The 20,799-nt window shown below is 43.7% G+C and overlaps 3 protein-coding genes across 7 annotated transcripts; 1 reads left to right on the forward strand and 2 right to left on the reverse strand.

Moving 5' to 3' along the window:
• Positions 1 to 1,416: 1,416 nt before the first annotated feature.
• GPR25 (G protein-coupled receptor 25) lies at positions 1,417 to 3,559 on the reverse strand. Its single transcript, XM_081915408.1, has one exon. The coding sequence runs from the start codon at positions 3,135 to 3,137 to the stop codon at positions 2,016 to 2,018; it is 1,122 nt and encodes a 373-aa protein (XP_081771534.1). The 5' UTR covers positions 3,138 to 3,559; the 3' UTR covers positions 1,417 to 2,015.
• A 2,313-nt stretch (positions 3,560 to 5,872) lies between these two features.
• On the reverse strand, positions 5,873 to 18,813 carry LOC309372129 (protein FAM107B-like; the record flags this gene model as incomplete). Of its 5 annotated transcripts, none has more annotated exons than XM_081915421.1 (6): positions 5,874 to 6,646; positions 7,829 to 7,973; positions 9,052 to 9,199; positions 10,946 to 10,982; positions 14,775 to 14,940; positions 17,133 to 17,528. In XM_081915421.1, the coding sequence occupies 5 exons, from the start codon at positions 14,796 to 14,798 to the stop codon at positions 6,530 to 6,532; spliced, it is 471 nt and encodes a 156-aa protein (XP_081771547.1). In that variant the 3' UTR covers positions 5,874 to 6,529. The 5 variants fall into 5 exon arrangements, with proteins under 5 accessions (XP_081771543.1, XP_081771547.1, XP_081771546.1 ...); XM_081915420.1 differs by lacking the exon at positions 17,133 to 17,528 and adding an exon at positions 16,184 to 16,689 and having other exon boundaries at positions 14,775 to 16,152; XM_081915417.1 differs by lacking the exons at positions 14,775 to 14,940; positions 17,133 to 17,528 and adding an exon at positions 17,542 to 17,688 and having other exon boundaries at positions 5,873 to 6,646.
• On the forward strand, positions 17,555 to 20,220 carry TMEM167B (transmembrane protein 167B). Its single transcript, XM_081915426.1, has 3 exons — positions 17,555 to 17,696; positions 17,933 to 18,064; positions 18,820 to 20,220. The coding sequence occupies exons 1-3, from the start codon at positions 17,687 to 17,689 to the stop codon at positions 18,900 to 18,902; spliced, it is 225 nt and encodes a 74-aa protein (XP_081771552.1). The 5' UTR covers positions 17,555 to 17,686; the 3' UTR covers positions 18,903 to 20,220.
• Positions 20,221 to 20,799: the final 579 nt, after the last annotated feature.

Below are 20,799 nucleotides of genomic sequence, written 5' to 3' on the forward strand. Positions count from 1 at the left end.
AGAAGCGGCATTTCTCCCACACCCCAACCCAGTCATTTCTTTTTCTTTTTCGGCAATAGAAACTTGGTGTGTGTTTTTTTTAAGCCTGGCTGCAGCAGCACAGTACATTTAAAGCATATCTGCCCCCCAGGAATCCTGGGAACTGCAGTTTGTTAAAGCTGCTGGGAATTGTGCCAGGGTTGAAGAGCTTTCCCCCCCTTATATTTACAAAACTTGTTTTATTTTTAAAGTCTGTTAGGAAAAGGGATAGCGTAACGTGAGTGGAGTTACACCATAACATGAAATGAGTTATCTCATATAAGGCCTGTACAGCTCAGGACCAGGCAAGCTGAGAGACCACCTTATTATCCCTTATATACCCAGTAAGTCAGTGAGGTCTGCGGCAGAGCTTCTGCAGGTTCAAAAGATGTCAGACGTCTGTTCCACGGTAACTGGAAGCAGCAAATTTGGTGCAGCTGCCTCTGTTCTTCAGAATAGTATGAGATATGTCAGGCACCTATTCTCTGCACTTTCCAGAAACAACTGAATACCTTTTTGTCTGATAGGCTTTCCCAGCTAGATGTATGGGTCTCTGGCATGAGTGCCTATTTTGTACTGTATTGTTTCTTATATATATATCTGTGGTGCTTTTAAAACCCTTTTTGCTGTTTTAATTGTACATCACTTTGAGATGCTTGTGTATATGGTGATGAATAACAACAAGAATATTAATTACATTTCAAGCACATCCCCTCAAAGAATCCAGAGAACTGTAGCTTACCCCACACAGAGCTACAATTTCCAGCACCTTTTAGCTACAGTTCCCAGGATTCTTGGGGCGGGGGGAGCTTTGAATATACCTTAAAGGTACATTAAAGGTATATAGATTAAGAATTAAATATGTGCCTCTGTTTCAATAGGAAATAGGTGTATGCGTATTATGTGTGAAGAACGTGTAATTGCATGTGGGACTAGCCTTGGCTTCTCTGAAATGTGACCTCCAGCAGCTGTCCACTGTGGTAATATTGTCCTCAACCTCAAAAACACTCACCCTTGTGTTATGGCTTCAAGCTGGCCAGTCTCCCCATCCTACCCCACCCCATTTTCCTTTTAATTGATACCTTCAACATTTCATGACTTAGCTGCTCTCAGCCATAGACTTGAATTATGTGAAAGGTAGTCTTGAATTTATTGTTGTGTGAAGAGTTTTCCTGCTTTTGGTTAAGGAACAAGGTCACACAAATTTGCAGAGTTATATATTTCTTAATCAATATTAAGAAAGCTTACTGTAAGAAACCCAGACTTCAGGGAAACAAAACTGTTTGAAAAACTAAATTAGAACAGCTTCATCATGGCAACAGGACATTTAAAACAAAATAAAATAAAATGCATCGTTATTGTTTAGTTAAACATACAATGTTTATTGCTTTTTTGGCAGGTGGTTTTTCACATTATTGCTTCAAAGAATATTTGATATAGAATTACACAACAACTTTTTTCATCTTCCTTCTCTATTCATTTAAGCATATTTTCAATCAAGGATCAACAGCTGTTCATCAAACTAGTAAAAGCTACATGAAATCTAGATATGGGGAGATAAGCAGATGGCAAGCAACTGTACATACAGCTAAAAGCATTCACTTTTCACCAGCATATATTACTGTAATTGCAACTATTTAAATCTATAATATCACCATTTTAGACAGTTGAAATAATTTTATGAAGTCTTACATAGGTTAAATCTGACTGCTTATTGTGCAGTAGCAATTGGTAGGCAATTTACATAAGTGGGAGTTGATTTTATGCATTTGATATACATGTTTGGATAACTGAATTCTACCTCTAACTGAATTCTAACTGAATTGATATTACTGTGATTTACATCAAATGGTCAGAATCTTTATACCCATTCCTTTGGCATACTTAGTACAGGCTTCTAACTCATCTCCCTGCGCTCCTTTCCCCAACTAGCATAGCCCAGAAATCTTGCTGGCTTTTCACAGCAGTCCAGCCAACATTATACTACTCTTGGAGGTTTACAAACCTACCCCTTTGGTCTCTGGGTCTCCTGCCCGAGCTGATGTTGCTGGTGCGGGCTTCTTCCTGCTGGCAAATAGGAGGCTTGTGTCTGTGGATGAAAAGGACAGGGCTGAACTTTGCACATTTCCCCTTTTGCTGCAGAAAGCAGGGAAATGCTTCAGGGCCTGCTGTCGGAATTGCTGATCCATAAAGACATAGATGATAGGGTTAACACAGCTGTTTGCGAATGCCAGGCAAGCACTGATGGTCAGCCCCCACGTGAGAGCCATCATTGCTGAGCAGCGGAGATGGATGTCCTGAGCCATGGTGAAGACGAAGAATGCCTTTAACACGTTGAAGGGCAGCCAAGAACAGATGAATGCTCCAACGATGGCAAAGATGATCTTGAGGGCATTGTTTCTCCTCTTGCCTAGGTGGACATGGCTCCGAAGCTTGGAGAAGATAGAGCAGTAGCAGAACAAGATTACTCCCAAAGGCAGGAGGAAGGTCAAGATGAGCATAATCAAGCTGAAGGTGGGGGAAGGCTCGTCATGGCACAAATACTTGTCATCCACCGGGTTCAACTTTCTGTAGAATAGAGATGGCATCCCCAGCAGAAGGGAGAACACCCAGATGCAACCACAGCTCATAGCTATGCTCTTCTTGGTGCTGATGGTCCTGGAATCCCACTGCTTGGTCATCACGAGGAAGCGTTCCACACTCATGCCCATCAGGAACAAGATGCTAGAGCAACGGTTCACAGTGATGGCGTAGCTACTCAACTTGCATAGCCCCTCGCCAAAGCACCAGTAACCGAGGGCTTTTGATACAGCCCAGAAAGGCAGGGTGCATACGAAGACCAGGTCAGCCACGGCCAGGTTGAGGACAAAGGTATCCACTAGCCTCTTCCGGCCTTCCTTTCGTGCCATCAACAGGATCACAAAGAGGTTCCCGAAGAAACCAATGAGGAAAGTAATGTAGTAGATGGTGGGGATAAAGATATAGGCAAATGGCAGTTCTTGCAGGTGGCAAATGTCATAATTCACCAGGTCACCATAATTGTCTATAGTGGATGACTCAAAATCTCCGCTCCAGGTTTCAGTCATCGATGATCCAGTCACCATCTGAGCAGGTTCCATCTCTTGTCAGGACCAACCAAAGAGTATTAAGTTGCTGCTATTGCATAGGCTGGCCAAAGCACTATGATCTGTAACAGGCTGGGTGTCTTTATTTTTTTTTTTTAAAAAATGGAGAAGTTTTCTTGTTGCTTTTAACGATCTGTGGTGACTTCCTTTTGTTTTCAAGAAGAGTTAAAGGGTGGGGCCAAGCTAGAAGGTATCAGATCAACCTAATTTTGGAAACCCAAGATTGCAGAAAGTGGGTATTGGCATTCCTGGGTGTGGTCAGGGGCACATACACACTCAGTGGTGTGGAGTGTGCCACGATGTGCAAACTCAATGACAACTGCTTTTCTCGTTGCTGAATTTTGATTTTATTTTTTTAAGTGCGATGAATCACTGGCCATAAACATGCATAAAACAGGCCTTTTAGATGGAGATGTTAGTATCTATAATGGATTTGAATATATAGTTTTATATATGTTTTTATTAAATAGCATTGTTTTCAGGATGTCTCAAGTGATTCTTAAACGAAATGATCATCATATACAAAATTGTTTGTCTTCACACAGAGTATAATGTCAAGCTCTGCTCTTTGACACTACTGCTTTCTTTGCAATAGGGCTTCCACCTGAGTTCTCAAATCTATTAAATTACTAGTGTTAAATTAGGTGCCAGGCAAAAACCCAAGCTTTTGGCTAATTAAACAACTGATGGCTTTTTTAAAGTGTGTAAGGGTGAATTTATTGCTTTTCTTTGTTACTAGGGTATGTGCTTTGTGTTTTTATATTGTCAACCGCCCTGTGATCTTCAGAGGACGGGCGGTATAGAAATGTAATGAAGAAGAAAAAAAGTGTTGCCTGAAATCACCAGAAGAAAATGCCATTCTTAAACCTTATGTTTTCCCACAAATCCTTCATGTTTCCTCTCCTGCTTCCTGCTCATTATGTTAAAATAAGGCCCTGGACATCTGTCCCCAAATCCTGCCTTGATGGCACCACTGGATGTGGGACACAGGTCTGAGGCTGACTACCCATTGGGAACATCAGTTTTCTTCCCATAGCACTATGGGAGGGTTGGAAGCATCTTTAACGAATGCAAACATTTCTGAGAGGCTGGTTTGTTTTCCTTTTAAGGTACTGGAGAGCCAACAACTCAAAAGCATTTAAGTTCACCAGATTGGTTTATTGTGGTGTTTGAATTTAGCGTCAACAAAACGAAAGCTATCAGCTTCAAGGAAGGGGCACACCAGTTTCAGCTGCCGCGGCATAAACTGCAGGTACCCTATTAAAAGTGAATCCCAATGAATCTGCTTGTTAGTGTATTTTAATGCCCTAGAAAAGGAATAACCTAAGGCTGAGTCTGCACTGAGAAAAGAGGATTTACATATACTTCATGTATGTATACTACATATCCAAACAGTTACATGGTTTTTTAAAAAAACAATAAAATCACCAAACAATACCAGCTGCAGAATGTAGTTAAGATGAGGAAAGCGGCACTGGACAAGGCAACATCGGCTCTTTGGCCCACATTCCTGTCCATTCAGATAACCACTGAAGCCCACCACTCATTATGGTTCTGTGGGGCTAAGGTTGGCTAACACATCTGCTCTGCTTCAGGACAGGCACTTCCTTTGGTTATTTCCACAACTAAAGCTGGGAAATCTCTCTTCCCCCCCACCCATGTGTGTGTGTGTGTGACCTCACTGTACATGATTTAAGTGTAATATAGGTGTTCACTGTGCCTCCTATACATGAGCATACCCTTTGCCCCACCCCAGATATTGGATCCTTGGACAGATTTTTTTTTTGAGCTCATCTAGAAGTATGGTGGTCATTTACACATTGCCAAAGTGGATGAAATTTGTCACACACCCCAAAGGACAAAGATAGATTTGCATGTGTTAATTTGCATTCCCTTTTGGGAAGGACCTTAGCTTAGTGGTAGAGCATCTGCTTTGCATGCAGAAGGTCCAAGGTCCAATCCTTGACATCTCTCCAGGTAGGCCTGGTAAAGATTCTCTGTCGGAAATCTTGGAGAGCTGATGCCAGTAAATGTAGACAATACTGGGTAGAGGGACTCATGGCCTGACTCAGCATAAGGCATCTTCCTAAGTAGATATATAAATAATTCCTATCATTTAAATAGAAATACAATGCACCTCACCATAGTGAGGAAGGCTGTGGCCAGGTGGCCTGTGGGTGCCTGTTCAGTTTGCTGCCTGGGGGCTGTTGACGGGCAACTTCAACGCCCTCCTCCCTTCTTTCCCTGCTTTGTCTTCAAACTGGGCTTGGACTGGCCAGCCCACCCAACAGAGGATGCCTTCAAAGAGAGGAGTGTGAAAGGGCGCATGGGCAGCCTGTCTTGAAGAGAGATCTATATAAATGATGAATAATAATGAGAGCAATAAGTGTAACGTTTGCTGAAACCAACTGATGGCAGCGTCTCCAGATGAGCAGGTCAAATAGCATCATGAACTGTAACTCACCTCCTGCTAGCAATTTCGTTGTGGTTCTTACCAGTACTTCCAGATAAGATAAACAACCAGTCCTGCCTCCACACCTGCGTTTTTGAATCTTTGCCAGGCTAAGCTTGCATTTTTAACTCTTTGCCAGGCTAAGGAAGCTTCCCAACCCTTTCCCACCATCTCAAACCATCCCAAGTTCATCCGCCTGTTATTTGTGCCTCTACTTGAGTATCTCACCATCCTTAATGCTTTTCTCCTGGATGGTGACCTGTGAGACACTTGAAATCGTTCCCTTAATTCTATAGGTAGGAAATTGAGGACAGCCGAAAACACTATCTGGTGTATATTATAGATCCATGATCCTAATACAGCTGCAAACATATATCTCCCCACTAAACCATTCATGTTTCTCCATGCCAAAGTTAGCTTTAATGGTGGGTTATATCTCAATCTAAGCATAGAAAATTTGACACTGGAGCTATCAGGTAAGAGTATTATCAACTTTTTTACAAAGAGAAAAGAGAGGCCTGGATCAGGTGGGAGCCTAGTAAGGCTTGGAATGCAAAAAATAAAAGAAGAAGAGTATTTTCTTTGTAATGATGCATTACTGAATAGCAAAACGAACAACAAACAACCCTCCCCCCCTAAAAAACTAAAAAGGCAGCCATGCCAAGTCACCGTCTCCACTGCAGATTCCAATCTGCCCTTTCATCTCCATGTTTCCTTAACTGTCATGGCTGAATGACAGCCAGCCTCCACCCAAAGCCACCACGAGGCTAGTCCTTGCTTCCGACTTTCTCCTGCTGCCCAGTGCCTGAGGTTAACTTGAGCAGGGGCTCTGCAGGCCAGCAAGGGGAGGCTGCGGTGCATCCTAGGATTCCTCCATGTGATCTTCCATCAAGGAGCCATTCGGATAGAAACTGCATTTGCGGTCACATGGCTCTCATGTCTGCCTGATGTCCGTTTCTGTAGACAGCTTTATCTTCCTCAGGCTCTCTTTGACAAGGATGAACTCAGGCCGGCCATCTTGCTCACCCTTCAAGACCAGCTCCCTTTCATACTGTAAAGGAGGGGAAATGTTCAACATCTTTTCATTGGTTCTAGCCAGAGAGACAATTCTGCACAAACATGAGGCTGCAGCCTATTGCAAAACCAACACCCCCATTGTTTGATTAAATGAAAGTCGTACACTCACACCTGAGCTTCATTGACACTGGATTTAGCAGCAATTTTGATAGGACTGAAAATGCTTGACGGAGGCATTGCTCCCCATGGTTTACACACACACACACACAGCTTTTGCCCCATTGTCACTTCTTTTTTATTTTATTTTTTGCATTTTCAAAAACAGCATATTTAACTCCCTCCCCTCCCCCTGTCCCACTTACAACGTGTGTGTGTGTGTGTGTGTGTGTGTATACACACACACACACACACACACACACACACACACCATATGACTTCCCTTCCACCCTTTTCCTGGTTCCTTTGTTTTTCTACTACTCCGCTTAATCCGCATCTTTTTAATCATCCAATTTGTTATCTATTAAATACTCTATTTCAACTCTGCTGGATTTACTCGAGACCTGCTAAGCTATGTTTTTGCTTATATTGGTTCTCCTTGTATTCCTTATCTTCATTTTTTCTTATCCTGTTCGTCAGACCAGCCAGTTCAGCATATTCAAACGTTTTACACTTCCTTTCTTCCTTAGTGGGTTCTATACTTGCTCTCCACCTTTGTGTCCCATTGTCACTTCTGATTAAAACTGATTTGGTGTGTTTTTGAAACAGTAAAAACACAGCAATATCTGCTTACCAGAAGGGAAGAGGTGCCTGGAGGACAGGGTCTGCGTAATATCAAAACTGTGTGTGTGTTTGGGCCTGGAAGGAGAACTGGCTATCTTTACTTCTGAAGATGAACGATGGAGAAGGAACTGAGAGAGGAGATGCTGGTCACACCTGAGGGGAAGGCTGCCACAAGGGAGAATGTAGATACTACATCCCCTAATAATCCTGGGAACTGTAGTTTAAGGGTGCTGGGAATTGTATCTCTATGGGGGTAAAATGGATTCTTTGTGATTAGATGCTGCTTTTGCTAGGAAGACAAATAAGCCTTGATGAGCTGGGTGTGTGTTAGGGATTAATAATATGGACTGATCACAGTAGGATGAAGGAGGTTATAAGACAAACTTGATGTTGTGATACATCCAGAAAAACTAACTGGGGAACGGATGGTAAAGACCTGGTCAAGCTTCTGCTGTCGTTTTCTTAGCTCTTCTTCCAGATCTGTCAAGGGCTTTTGGGTTTCTTCCTGCTGCTTCAGCTGCTTGATTCTTCTGGCTTCTAGAACTCTCTGAAGCTCGGGCTTGTGTTCTGGAAGGATCCCCCTACAGAAAGGACAACACAGCACAAAAGCAGAAGTTGAGGAGCCTTCCTTCTCTTCCACAATGCCTGTTATTCTACACCCCCTCCTTCATCCCATTGACTTTCACCAGATTCCATGATAACCCGGGGTTCTCCTGACAAAATATTATATTTGGGCACATGCTTAACTTATCAGACCTATGAAGAACTAAATATGGGCTCTGTAAGAATTGGACTGTTATATTCCAAGCCCTCTTCCTCCAGTGCCCAGTCAAGTCGATTGGGAGTCCCAGTGTGGTTTCTCTCCTGTGTATTGGGCAAAAATCCCTTTCTTATTTGGCTTAGTGGATACCCCGAGTTGCCATACTAGATGCTAGATTTAAGTGCTTTTGAGAGATATCTCATGGACCCACACCCAACAGAGATTGTGCTACTAAACCACAGAGCCTAGGGCTTGCCAATCGGAAGGTCGGCAGTTTGAATCCCCATGACAGGGTGAGCTCCTGTTGTTCGGTCCCAGCTCCTGCCAACCTAGTAGTTCGAAAGCACATCAAAGTACAAGTAGATAAATAGGTACTGCTCTGGCGGGAAGGTAAATGGCGTTTCCGTGCGCTGCTCTGGTTTGCCAGAAGTGGCTTAGTCATGCTGGCCACATGACCTGGATGCTGTCTGCGGACAAACGCCGGCTCCCTCGGCCTATAGAGCAAGATGAGTGTGCAACCTCAGAGTCGTCCACAACTGGACCTAGCGGTCAGAGCTACCTTTACCTTTACTATGACAACTCTACCCATGAAAAAGAGGACACATCCTGGAAAAAGAGGACATAGGGCAACCCTCTGGAAACTCCTAGGTTCTACACCACCCTGGTATGATTCAGAGCAGCCCCTGCCCTCTGGTAGCCTTGGATTCTCATGCCAACGGCCATATAAGATTGATTTGATTCCCCACCTTGTTCCCAATGCAGATCTTCACTCAACTTTTCTTCCCTGGCCAGGGAGGCACCATTTTGTGGTACACCTCAGGGGCCAATGCATGGTATGTTCTCTGTTCAAAGCTTTAGTGCCTAAACTACTGCAATTCCTGGATTAAAGACACTCTCACCTCCTTTGAGTGAAAATCAGTTCCCGGTGCAACTCCCGATGGTGCTTGGACTCCCTCACTGGGTTTGGCAGTTTCTTAGGCTCTATGAGGCTCCTGTGGCTTTCAGATGCCTGGTAGGTGCCATGCTCAAAGCTTCTGCTGTCTCCTTCTGGAACATAATGGCATGACAACAGTTTTGAAGCCTTCAGAAAATTCATTACAAATTTTCCTCTCTGCTTTCATACTGTAAATTGGCTACAAAGCTGTTCAGCATCAATTTGTTGAAAGTATTTTTAACCTGCTCTTCTTTAAGGGTTCCAGACTGGTGTAAAGTAGGACCTAATGTCAACAGCACTCTCCCCACAGAGAGTCATTCTCTCTTCCCCTCTGAATCCCTGGCCTCACCCACTGAAGTTGGGGGAGTCTGACCCCCAGCGTCATAACACCCTGAAGCTGCTCCCTCTCTGGTCCGTGGGTGGGGCTAGGTTGGTCTTCCCGTTGCTGTTTTCTTGAGGCATGTTGTCCCCTAACTATTCCAGTAGTGAGCTGTGGAAAGATCTCTAAATGTTAATGAAATGGCTTGGGTAGGCATATCATAGTGTAGATCAGGGGTCAGCAACCTTTTTCAGCCGTGGGCTGGTCCACCGTCCCTCAGACCATGTGGTGGGCCAGGCTATTATTTTGAAGGGGGGAAAATGAACGAATTCCTATGCTCCACAAATAACCCAGAAATGCATTTTAAATAAAAGGACACATTCTACTCATGTAAAAACACCAGGCAGGCCCCACAAATAACCCAGAGATGCATTTTAAATAAAGGGACACATTATACTCATGTAAAAATATGCTGATTCCTGGACCGTCTGCAGGCCGGATTGAGAAGGCAATTGGGCCTGCGGGCCTTAGTTTGCCTACCCATGGTGTAGATCTTCCTCAATACCTGGGGCTTACTGAATGACTTGGTTGAGAACAAGGCAATTCACATGCAGTTGAAGTGTGGGCTTGAATGCTCTTCCATTTCTGAGAGCCTTTAAGACAGGTTTGGCATTGTAATGCAAATGACACATCAGGTCAGTCACAGATGGTCCACCAAGACTTCTGTTAAGTCTTCCATACAGATTATTATTATACAAATGCACCCCCATGTGGCGAAACCACAAATTCCACCACTGAACATTTCAGTACCTGAAATCTATGGTTGCTACCTCTTTTTTCACCACTCCGGGGCACATTTATACCATTATTTAACCATGAAAACCTTGATAAACTGTTTATAACTCCATTAAAAAATGACCATGTGAATGACATTTAAAAGAGGAAATTTTATGTGGGTTTTAAAAAGGTTTCACAAGGTGATGGAAAAGCTGAACAGAACGGAATGAACACACGCAGTACTGGCAAGGACCTGGAAGAGAATCACCCAGCATTCCCTACCTCTAACAAGGCAGCCCCCCCCCCTACTAGCACAGAGCTAACAGGAAGCTAAATAAAGGGGCACACTTATTTTGATGATATGCAAAAACCCTTTAGACTCCAAAAGAGTACTTGGGGCAAGTTCCAATAGTCACAGGCTGAATAGACGCCATCCTTCTATGCATCATACAACAGACTTTTGCTGCTATGGCCAATTAATACATTCAGTGAGTAAGAGGAACACAACCCCCATTTTCCCACCCCCCAGGTCGTAATGCTTGCATAGTTTCTCCCCATATTTATAACTACTCCCTCTGCTTTTTGCTTAGGACTGTAGGACAGACAGCTGGCCCCCACCCATGCATAAAGGTAAACGCCACATGCACTTCACTGCCCACTTTTATCCTTGGCCACACCCACCACTGGCATGCACTCCCCACATAAGAGAATGTAGCCCTTGGATCGAAGAAGGTACTCCCAGCCTGCTGTGAAATACTCTTACCTGGGTTCAGACTGCTCTTCTGAGTTCTGTATTCACCCTGGAACAGAAAAGGCAGCATTTCAAAAAGCAATGGATCAACAAATGCTTGCACTTCTGCTTTCACCACACTTGCGTCCCAGGGGTATAGTGCTCACCCTGGTTTGGTTTCCTTTGAAAGGAGATCATGGGAGGCTTATGACATTTTATAATATTGCAGTTTGTTTACAAATATACAAATGGAGGCAAACAGCTGAAACACTCCAGTGCCTGGTGCTCGATCTCCAGCTCTTTCACTGGCCAATGCATGAAGGTTTTATACCAAAGTCTCTGTGAAAGATAAAGCTCTTTGCCAATGTTACTAAAGTGCAGGTGAAAGGAGCCAGACAGAATAAAATGCAGACCATATTTGGGCCAGTCACTATAACATACCCTCTAGCTGAACCCAAAATCATTAGAATAACCCTCATAATCACCTGCCTGCCTTCTATTGGAAAGGAGTCCAGATACTACAGTTCGCTTCTGGCTCTGGAATACCCAGCTGCCGCTCACAGACCTTCCTTCCTTTGCAAATCAAGCTTTCCATCATCCACAGTGCTAATAAGCTGCCTTACGTCTGATGCCTGTGCAGTTTCCTAACCCCATGTTACTTTCTGTATGACATTAATTTGCCCAACTCTTCTATTTTGCTCTGATCATTCACACAGGATCATCTCAACCTGATGAAGCTATTCTGGATCCCTCGGTCTCTCTGTGCAGCTTTGAAAGATTAGGTTTTCCATCTCCGATGAGATTTCCCTTTTAAGCCACTGCTGATTAGCCTGTCATCTGTCAGGCTCAGGTTTGTGGCTGCCTCATCCAAAGTAAACAATGCAAAACTATTATAATGGCATGGATGCCAGCAGGCCTACCCTGCCTGTTCCCAGGCATTTAATGGACACTGAGAAGATACTAACAACACATGGGGGGGGCATTATACAAGAGCATTCTGAGCTTCTGCCCAGGCATCCTCATTACTTTCCCCCTGCATGGTCTTACAGAGGAGCAAATGAGTACTTCTGTTAATGTACCTGCACATAGACTTTCAGCAGGTCAGACAAAACCAACCTCTATTTCTTCTACATCCTAATCATATGGAGCTGCGGGCAAAGCAGAGCATCCCTAATACATATCCAGGGCCCGTCCAATACATTTTGCTGCCTGAGGCAAAGGATATGATAACACAAACAATCTCCCCACCACATATTCCACCATAGAGAAGCTGACCAGACAGGCAGTCAAATCTTACTTCAACACTTGTGGTGAGGCAGTGTCCACCATTGAAACTGAGGGCAACAGGCTAGCTCAGAGCATGCTCTGTCCTCCAAAACCTTGCTGCTGCCTGTTCAGTCACTGCCCTGCCTGGTACCTATTTGCTGCCTGCTCAGACAAAGGATGCCTCAGCATCAGTCATGTGTGCCAAGAAATGCATTCACATACACAGTGCCTACTGGGGTGTGTAGCCTGGGCTGGCTGCCTCTCTTCCTGTTTGCTAGGTCAAGGCTCTGCACTGGGAGATAACTACCGTAGGTGAGACTGCTGGCCACTGTTCAGGAGGATGGGAGAAATGGCTGGGGGGGTTCAGGAGCAATTGGGGGTGGGGCAGTTGCTTTCACTACCTGAGACAGCTGCTTCCCTCCACCTAATCATAGGGTTGGCCCTGCCTGATCCTTACAGGTTTAAATCTCCAAAGACAAACAACACATTTGCTAGAGGAATGTACTGCAGCAGCAGCAGATTGAATGCATCATTCAGGGAAAAGACAAACACTCCTGTTAGGGATTTCTTAGATGCCAAGTTTTAGCAGTTATGCTTAAAGAATAGCATGTGCTGCTCCCCTTCACCTGATGTGGCTCTTTCCCTGGAAAACTAGCTCAGCTGCTTTAAAGTTGTCCTCAAAACCATCATCTCCATGCCTATGAAGTTCAGGAACATAAATGCAGCTTCATCAGTATTCCTTCTGCCTTTAGACCCAATCTCTCCCCTTTTATTGAAATGTTGATCAGTGTTGCTTTGCAGTGCGCCGATTAAAAGCTCATCCATACTGTTGCTTTATGTGGATAATGTGCCCTCATTAATTCTCCATTGTCCATATGACGTTTTCCTTCCCACACTTTCCCCTCCCTTGATCTGGATTTTTTTTCATACCCTCTCCTTTTCAGAGCATTCCTATGAGCAAATCCAGGTTGAGGGAGGGGAACTTGTGGGAAGGAAGTGATACGGAGATAGTCCTATGGATGGTGGAGAATTCATGGAGGTACAGGAAACGTACTACCCACATTAAGCGACAGTTTGAGCGAGCCCTAAGAAAGACAAAGTTTCATCTTGCTTCAGCTGAAGTGTGAACAAACCATCTCTAAAAGTAGCCTTTCTGGCAGATCTACCACATCCTTTTCAATTAGGATTTTGGTTAGGTGGCTGTGGAGAGGAAAGGGGATAGGTTCAGTGGATCAACGTAAGAGTGAAAATGATGACTAGACATAGAAGCAGGATTAAGTATAATCTAGGAGTTTATCCCTGCAGGAGGTTGTTTTGCGGGGGCAAGAACTGTTTCCTTCACCTGTATGTAACAGGACAGGTCTGACACAATTACTTTTTGCACCATAACAGCCCTGTGTTGAAGAGAGGTCACCAGAGGATTAACACAAAGCATGTGTATGACACTATGTCCATCTGCACTGTGGGTGAACAACAGTTCCCATCTTTTGCACTTCTGAGAAATATGACAGCACCGTTTTCTAGTGTGTGAGATGCCACATCCTCTACATAGTCCAGATGTAATGGAGGGTTTAGTCTTTCTGTGAGTAGCATAACAATTGAACAATATGCTTATTCCCTATCTTGGCTTTTCAGTAAATGTAAGAGAAATGTGTGGTTCAGTGCTAGAGGAGGGTAAAGGTAAAGGACCCCTGGGCAGTTAAGTGGGGGAGGAAGGGAAAGGAGAATGTTAGCCGCTTTGAGACTCCTTAAAGGGAGTGAAAGGCGGGATATCAAATCCAAACTCCTCTTCTTCTTCTTCAAAGGCGACTATGGGGTGCGGCACTCATGAGAGGGAAATACAGGAGACAGAGGAGGAGAGGAAATATAAAGAGAAATTGCTTCTGAGGCAGAAGCAGCCTTGTTGGTGCTCACATTTTTTTTAAAAAAAATGTCTTTGCTCTCACACTGTAGGACACCAGTGGGGGGAGTACTTAGCCCCTAATGAAGCTCGAATAGTGAAATGGTGCAGCTTTAGGGAGTACAGACTGCCCTGTACTCCATACAGTGCCTGTTCCATCCCCAGTAGTCAAGGAAGATTCAGTGGCCAAGCTGGGTGGCTGCTGTTCATGGAATAGAGGGGATGGCATCTTGTCCTTCACTTCAGGAAGCAAAAAACAACTTGGGTCAGCCCTGAGGTCTAATTTACAGTATATTGTTCATTTCAGATTTAAATTATTATATTTAGTTAATTATTCATTCAGACTACACAAAGCCCATCCACTCATCAGTTTAGAAGCAGTCAAGATGAAACGATTAAGCCCAAATAAAAAGGTCATATAGTATTTCTAAGAAAAGCTCAGGGTTAAGCTTCCAAGAGCCCCCAGCAGAAGAATATTCCACAGTTGTCAGCCATCAGAAACACCTCTGCCTCTCGAGAGATTGCTTTATAGATTACCGTATTGCCATGCTTCTGTTGTCATATAGACTTAGTTCAAAGACTGTATACGCAACAGAATGTGACCGACTGGTCAAAAAGATCTCGTCATGATGTCAGGGATATGACAGACACAGGCTTCATCCCCTTTATCGGACCATCAACAAGAAAGCTACTCACCCGTTTTGACTGGGAGGCCCCCATGGCTCTGACTGGAGGAAGCTTTTCCCTCCTCACTTTCCTTTCCTTTAAAGCTGTGGAACGTTGTCTCTGAAGTACTTACTGTGCCAGAACAGTTTAGCACTGGGCTTCACTTTCTTCTAGAAAAACACCTGTGAACCAAGTCCTCCTGTTGATTTTCTTGGCAGCGGAGACGGTAATGTGATTGTGGATGGGCCCTGCTTCTTTTAGCAGGCTCTTCACAAAACCTATTAAAGCCCTTAGACTAATCCCTGGGTGTGTTGTTGGATGTAAAAAAAAAGGGGGGGGAAACAGGTGTCATGTGACACGTTCCTTTAAGAACCTTTGGCTGATTAAGCAGAGGATGTCATTTTCCAAGTCTGGAACGCTGAAACATTTCCTAGGGTATCAACAAGGTTCAGCAGAAAATGGATTATTGAATTATGTACCCTTTAGATTATTACAAATCAGATAAAGTTGTTTGGGCTAACATCTTAACAGAGCAATCCTAAACACCTATTACATTGCTGGGTCTGATGATTTGCTATTACTGCTATAGCTCAGCTGAGAAAGGGGCGCACACATGGGTAGAAAATACCAAATTGGTGGGAACATGGCAGACATGCCCATAGCATCTCTAGAAGCTTCACCAGTGCTGCTGCCAATGCCCACCTGCTGCCCCCATACAGTGGCTACCAATTAACTCACTACGGACGTGACCCCAGTGCAGGAATTTTTTGTTCATGCCATTTATGAAGATTACATTCTGTTACACTGCATTTTGTGATTCTGTACCAGTGTATGAAAAATTGCCATTCCTAAATGAATCCAGAATCTTTGGAATTCTGGAACTGCCTCCAGTTTCTTTTCAACAAATAAAATTCTCAATAACGAGAGGATGGGGAAGCAGCTTGTATAACCCACATCTTTTATTTTATAGCACATTCCTATACACACCCACTCAAAAGTCACAGTAAGGCTGTAGCCTTATTCACAACGGGACTTCCTTCTGAGTTCTCATTGATAAGACTGGGCACTCCATTAGTAGTTTTGTGCATGTGGTAGCATAGCAGTGTGACTAGAGATTAGAATGCTACTGCTACAGCACTATTTTTAGTGTTGTATGGCGGGGGCGGGGGGAGGTGTCTGCTTACCATTTCCCTACCAGATGAGCCTTCTGTTTTGGCCAGATGGTTTAAATTGGAGATGCACAATTACCGGTACCCATCCCTCTAGTGAAAGCATAATTTCTATTGTGTTCATTATCCCTTCTCTTCTTTCTCCCACTAGTATTTGCCCTATCCATAGAACTTCAATGTGGAAAAGGTTTCACATGCTCTGAGCCCTTTACGCTACCCCATGAAGATAAGAAAGCAGCCTTGCCTAGTTAAAAACATCATTAAAAAAACCAGTCAATTTTGGAATGATGTGGATCCCTATTGACCTCTTTTAGAATGGTAAGAATGCACTGTATCTTCATACAAGTAAGCAGTGGATTTGGGGAATGGGGCTGACTGGATGGTTGAGATTGCTCTGAATCTTTGGAACTCCCTACCCATTGATATTTAAGCTGACACACTATATTGCTTTAGACACCTGCTGAAAATGTTTATATTCCTGCAAGCCTACCCAGACATTATTGTGTGTGTGTCCTGATTTTATGTTTTCTATTAGTAATTACTTTTTATTATTCTTACACATTGCTTATTTTTTTAATTAGGTGGTTTTATATTTTTTAAGTATCCCACCCTTTTATGCTGGTCTATGACATCTATGATGTGGGTGGCACTGTGGTCTAAACCGCAGAGCCTAGGGCTTGCTGATCAGAAGGTCGGTGGTTTGAATCCCCGTGACGGGGTGAGCTCCCGTTGCTCGATCCCTGCTCCTGCCCACCTAGCAGTTCGAAAGCACGTCAAAGTGCAAGTAGATAAATAGGTACTGCTCCAGTGGGAAGGTAAACAGCGTTTCCGTGCGCTGCTCTGGTTTGCCAGAAGCAGCTTAGTCATGCTGGCCACATGACCCAGAAGCTGTAAACCGGCTCCCTCGACCAATAAAGCGAGATGAGTGCTGCAACCCCAGAGTCGTCTGTGACTGGACCTAACAGTCAGAGGTCCCTTATGACCATAATACTGTAAAGATTTGTATTGTATTGTAAGTGGTTTATATATATATTTTGTTTTTGCTTTAATTATATGTGAATATTGAGCAGCATTGCAGTCTGTTAGATTATTTCATCGGTAGTGCTCGATTAGGTGACAGCTCTTGGAAGTACAGTATAAGTCCCTGTCTGAGGAACGATTATAATGCACTGTAACTCCTACTCCCCTGTCTATAATATGGAGGTAAGTAACACTGGACTGCATGGCAGGGTTGTTGTAAGCGTTGCTCCCCGCATTAGCTATGAGAAAATTATAACAATATTGAGCAGTTTATTTTTCTGCTACTACAGAATCATCTGCATGGCGATTAAGAAAAAATAACTAGAAGAAAGGTGAGCCCGCCCCATTCACATGTTCGCATCCCACAAGAAGATCGAGTTTTAAATACTCCCGACCCCTTTTTTGTGTGTGTGGCTGCCAAACAGCACTTCAACAACACAGTCCCGGATTTCTGCACTTTTTTTTCAAACAAAAGACAGCACGAAAACAAAAGATAGCAGGAAATCCGGTCGCGAGACCCGCCGCTGACAAGCCAGGGCGCTCTCGAAACAAATCGACCAGCCGTCCTTCTGCTAGTGCTGCCTTGACGCCGCGACACGCGCACCCACCTTTCTAGGAAGAGGCGAACCATAGAGAGCGCTCCATCGCCGGAGCTCTATTGGCGGCACTGGAAGTTCCGGTGCCGCGCTGGCCGTTCGTTCATTCTGGGCGATGCGGTGACGAGACCTGGTCTGGGCCTTGCGGGTTTCCGTCATGGCTAACGGTGAGACGGGTGGGGTGGGGGTTTGCCTCAGCGGGGGCTGCCCCGCAAAGTGACCCTGCGCCTTGTTCCTCCTCCCTGACTAACTGCCAACCCCACCTTCCAGAGCGGGGCGGCGCCCTCGGGGCGAGGGCCAGAGGCTGGCCTGGGGGCTTCGCTAGACACCCCTCCCGCCCGCCACCCTTAAGAGCCGGGAGGCCCTGACTCAAGACGGCCTCTCTCTCTCTCTCCCCTTGCAGTGTATTCGCTGGACGGGCTGCTGGTGTTCGGGTTGCTCTTCGTGTGCACCTGCGCCTACTTCCGGAAGGTGCCTCGGCTGAAAGTCTGGCTGCTCTCGGAGAAGAGGGGCGTCTGGGGGGTATTCTACAAAGGTAAGCCTCTCTCAACCCCAGGGGTCAACCGGGAGGGAAGGTGAAATGGGTGGGAACAAGTCTGGGCAGCCTTCACAAACTGCCAGGAGAAGAGAAAGTTCTTTGCCTATTTCACGCCACAAAATGTTAAACGAACAAACAAACTTTCAAGGAAATGTTCCTGACAGTTGGTAGAATGGAGTTAAGCTTAGGAAGCGTCTGCATTGTGACTTGGGACGCATCACAACAGGCTTGTTTATGTGATCGGTCGTTTCAGAGAGTAGAGGTTTGTTTGGTTCTATGGTGAGCTTTGATAGCTGGTTTTTTGAGGGACATGGGGAACCACTTGTTCCTAGGATCTCTAGGTTACAACAGGGCATGCATAATAAATTTTGGTTCTCAGCTTCATTCTTTTAATTGCTTAAGAGCAAACAAAATTATTAAGGCTGCTGTAAGAAAAATACTAACTTCAGTAGAACAGTACTTAGTAAGTGGTAAGCAACAAGTACGGTACTCAGTGAGGTAGAACTTCTTACTGTTCAGTTCAGACAGAATTTGCATCTCTTCCCACCCCCATTAACCATTACTAATATTGTCACTAGGCAATTACTTGGTGGGGAATTTGGCTTTCCAGCATAGTTGAGTTTGATGCCCTTGCTTTAGTCTATATGGTAATAAAGATGATCTAGTGCTTATGCTGAATTCTCACAAAAATTCTAAGAAGTAATGTGTGCTCTATACTTTTACAACTTGTAAATGTCTCTCTTGTTTTCCAGCGGCAGTGATTGGTACTAGACTCCATGCAGCAGTGGCAATATCCTGCATTGTAATGGCTTTTTATGTCCTCTTTATAAAATGAATCTCAGCACTTCAGATGGACAGTGTTGTTTGAATGAAGATGCTAAAGAAGGCATATCTCTTTTGCTTCAGAGGACAAAATATCTCTTAGAGGAACTGACACAGAACCCTGCACAGATGTCAAGGGGAGATTCTTCTATGACCAAGCCTTTTTTGAGACCAAGGGAGTGGCTTTTATAACAGCAACCATCCTCTGTGCTTCTAGTAAGCTTGAAAATGATCAACAAAGATTGTTTTATGTGCAGATTCTTAAAATCAATACTACAATTTGCACAAGGAAAACCATCAAATGTTTGTGGCAAATGGAAGTGAATAATTATGTTTCCAGAGTCTGGCACAGTATAGAGGGGGGAAGGATTTGCATTCCTGGTGTTTTAAAGGGAATTGCTCTAAATCCCAAAAATGTAATAGTGAACAGCAAAGTACAGGTGTGGATTTTGCTTTCATTGGCTTTTTTCTTTTATTAATGCACTTTTAAGATTGGAGGATAAAGCTACCATAAAAATTAGTAACTGGATATGGTAAACTAGCTAGTAATAGAGTAAAAACTTTGCACAGTTCAAAGAAGTGTTTATGCACTTTTTACCCTTGAAGGAAAAAAAACAATCTGAATCACAAAGGAAATAAAATGCTGTTTGGTGATATATTTGCACCACCTTGGCATAATTAACAGCCTTACCACCTCTTGCAAACAGCCAAGAATGGCTGGAATGCTGCAAGTTCTGTAGCACACAATTAACAATTGAAAACAATTCAAACATACCCAGTTTTTGGATGTTGCTGTGTAGGAGAAAGCAATGGGGACATATGCTGTTACATAAGTTAATAGATGTTTAAATGTTTAAATTACATTTAAAGATTGTAACTTGTATATTTTGGAAAGTGTATAGACTTTAAAGGTGAAAGATTTATGTTTGCTTTCTTTTTTTAATGATTCCCTTTTATGTTCTTTTTCTTCTTCACTGTCCTTATTTGAATTGTACTCCCTTTTAACCTTGTCCTTACATTATAGGAAGTCATCATCTAGAGTAGAAGCAGCTACAGTAGAAGCAGTAAAAGTGCATGTTTTATTTTAAGTTTTCAATGTTGAAAACACTTGATGGACAGAAATTCACAAGTAACTTCAGGACTGGGGCATTTTTAAAAAATCCATAGTTTGCATTAAACTGAAAAGGCAAGTTTGTATGTCATCACAGACAGGAACTGTCTCTTACCGCATTTTTATAAATTGGCAAGAAGTACACTGGAGCCCTAACTGGGCCTTTGGGTATTTCAGAAGTATGTGTGTGAATAAACCTGCCTTATTTTTCTTCCCCATACTTTGTATCTAATAGTCTCTTGACATTTTATTTCTTATTTTCATGGGTGGGAACTGAAGGAATATGAATGAATTCTACCAGCTGCATGTTCCAGGGAACTGAGAAAGCAAAAACCAAGTTTAGTGCTCACATAATGTTCAATTCCTGTTTAGAGTGGTATTTGATTTGAGAGTGGTTTTCTGATACTAAAATTAAGATGTTTTCAACTTCAAAATAAGTATAAAAGCACAGACTCAATGCAATACAAAACAAATAAAATTGTATCTAAAAAAGGTAAAGGACCCCTGACAGTTAAGTCCAGTTGCGGCGCTCATCTCGCTTTACAGGCTGAAGGAGCTGGCGTTTGTCCACAGACAGTTTTTCCAGGTCATGTGGCTAGCATGACTTAGCTGCTTCTGCACAACGGAATATCGAAACCAGAGCAGCGCACGGAAACACCGTTTACCTTCCCGCCGGAGCAGTAGCTATTTATCTACTTGCACTTATGCTGTGCTTTCAAACTGCTAGGTTGGCAGGAGCTGGGACCGAGCAATGGGAACTCACCCCGTTGCGGGGATTCAAACCGCTGACCTTCTGATC

Source organism: Podarcis melisellensis (genome assembly GCF_964234715.1).
Source record: "Podarcis melisellensis genome assembly, chromosome: 6".
NCBI classification, from domain to species: domain Eukaryota; kingdom Metazoa; phylum Chordata; class Lepidosauria; order Squamata; family Lacertidae; genus Podarcis; species Podarcis melisellensis.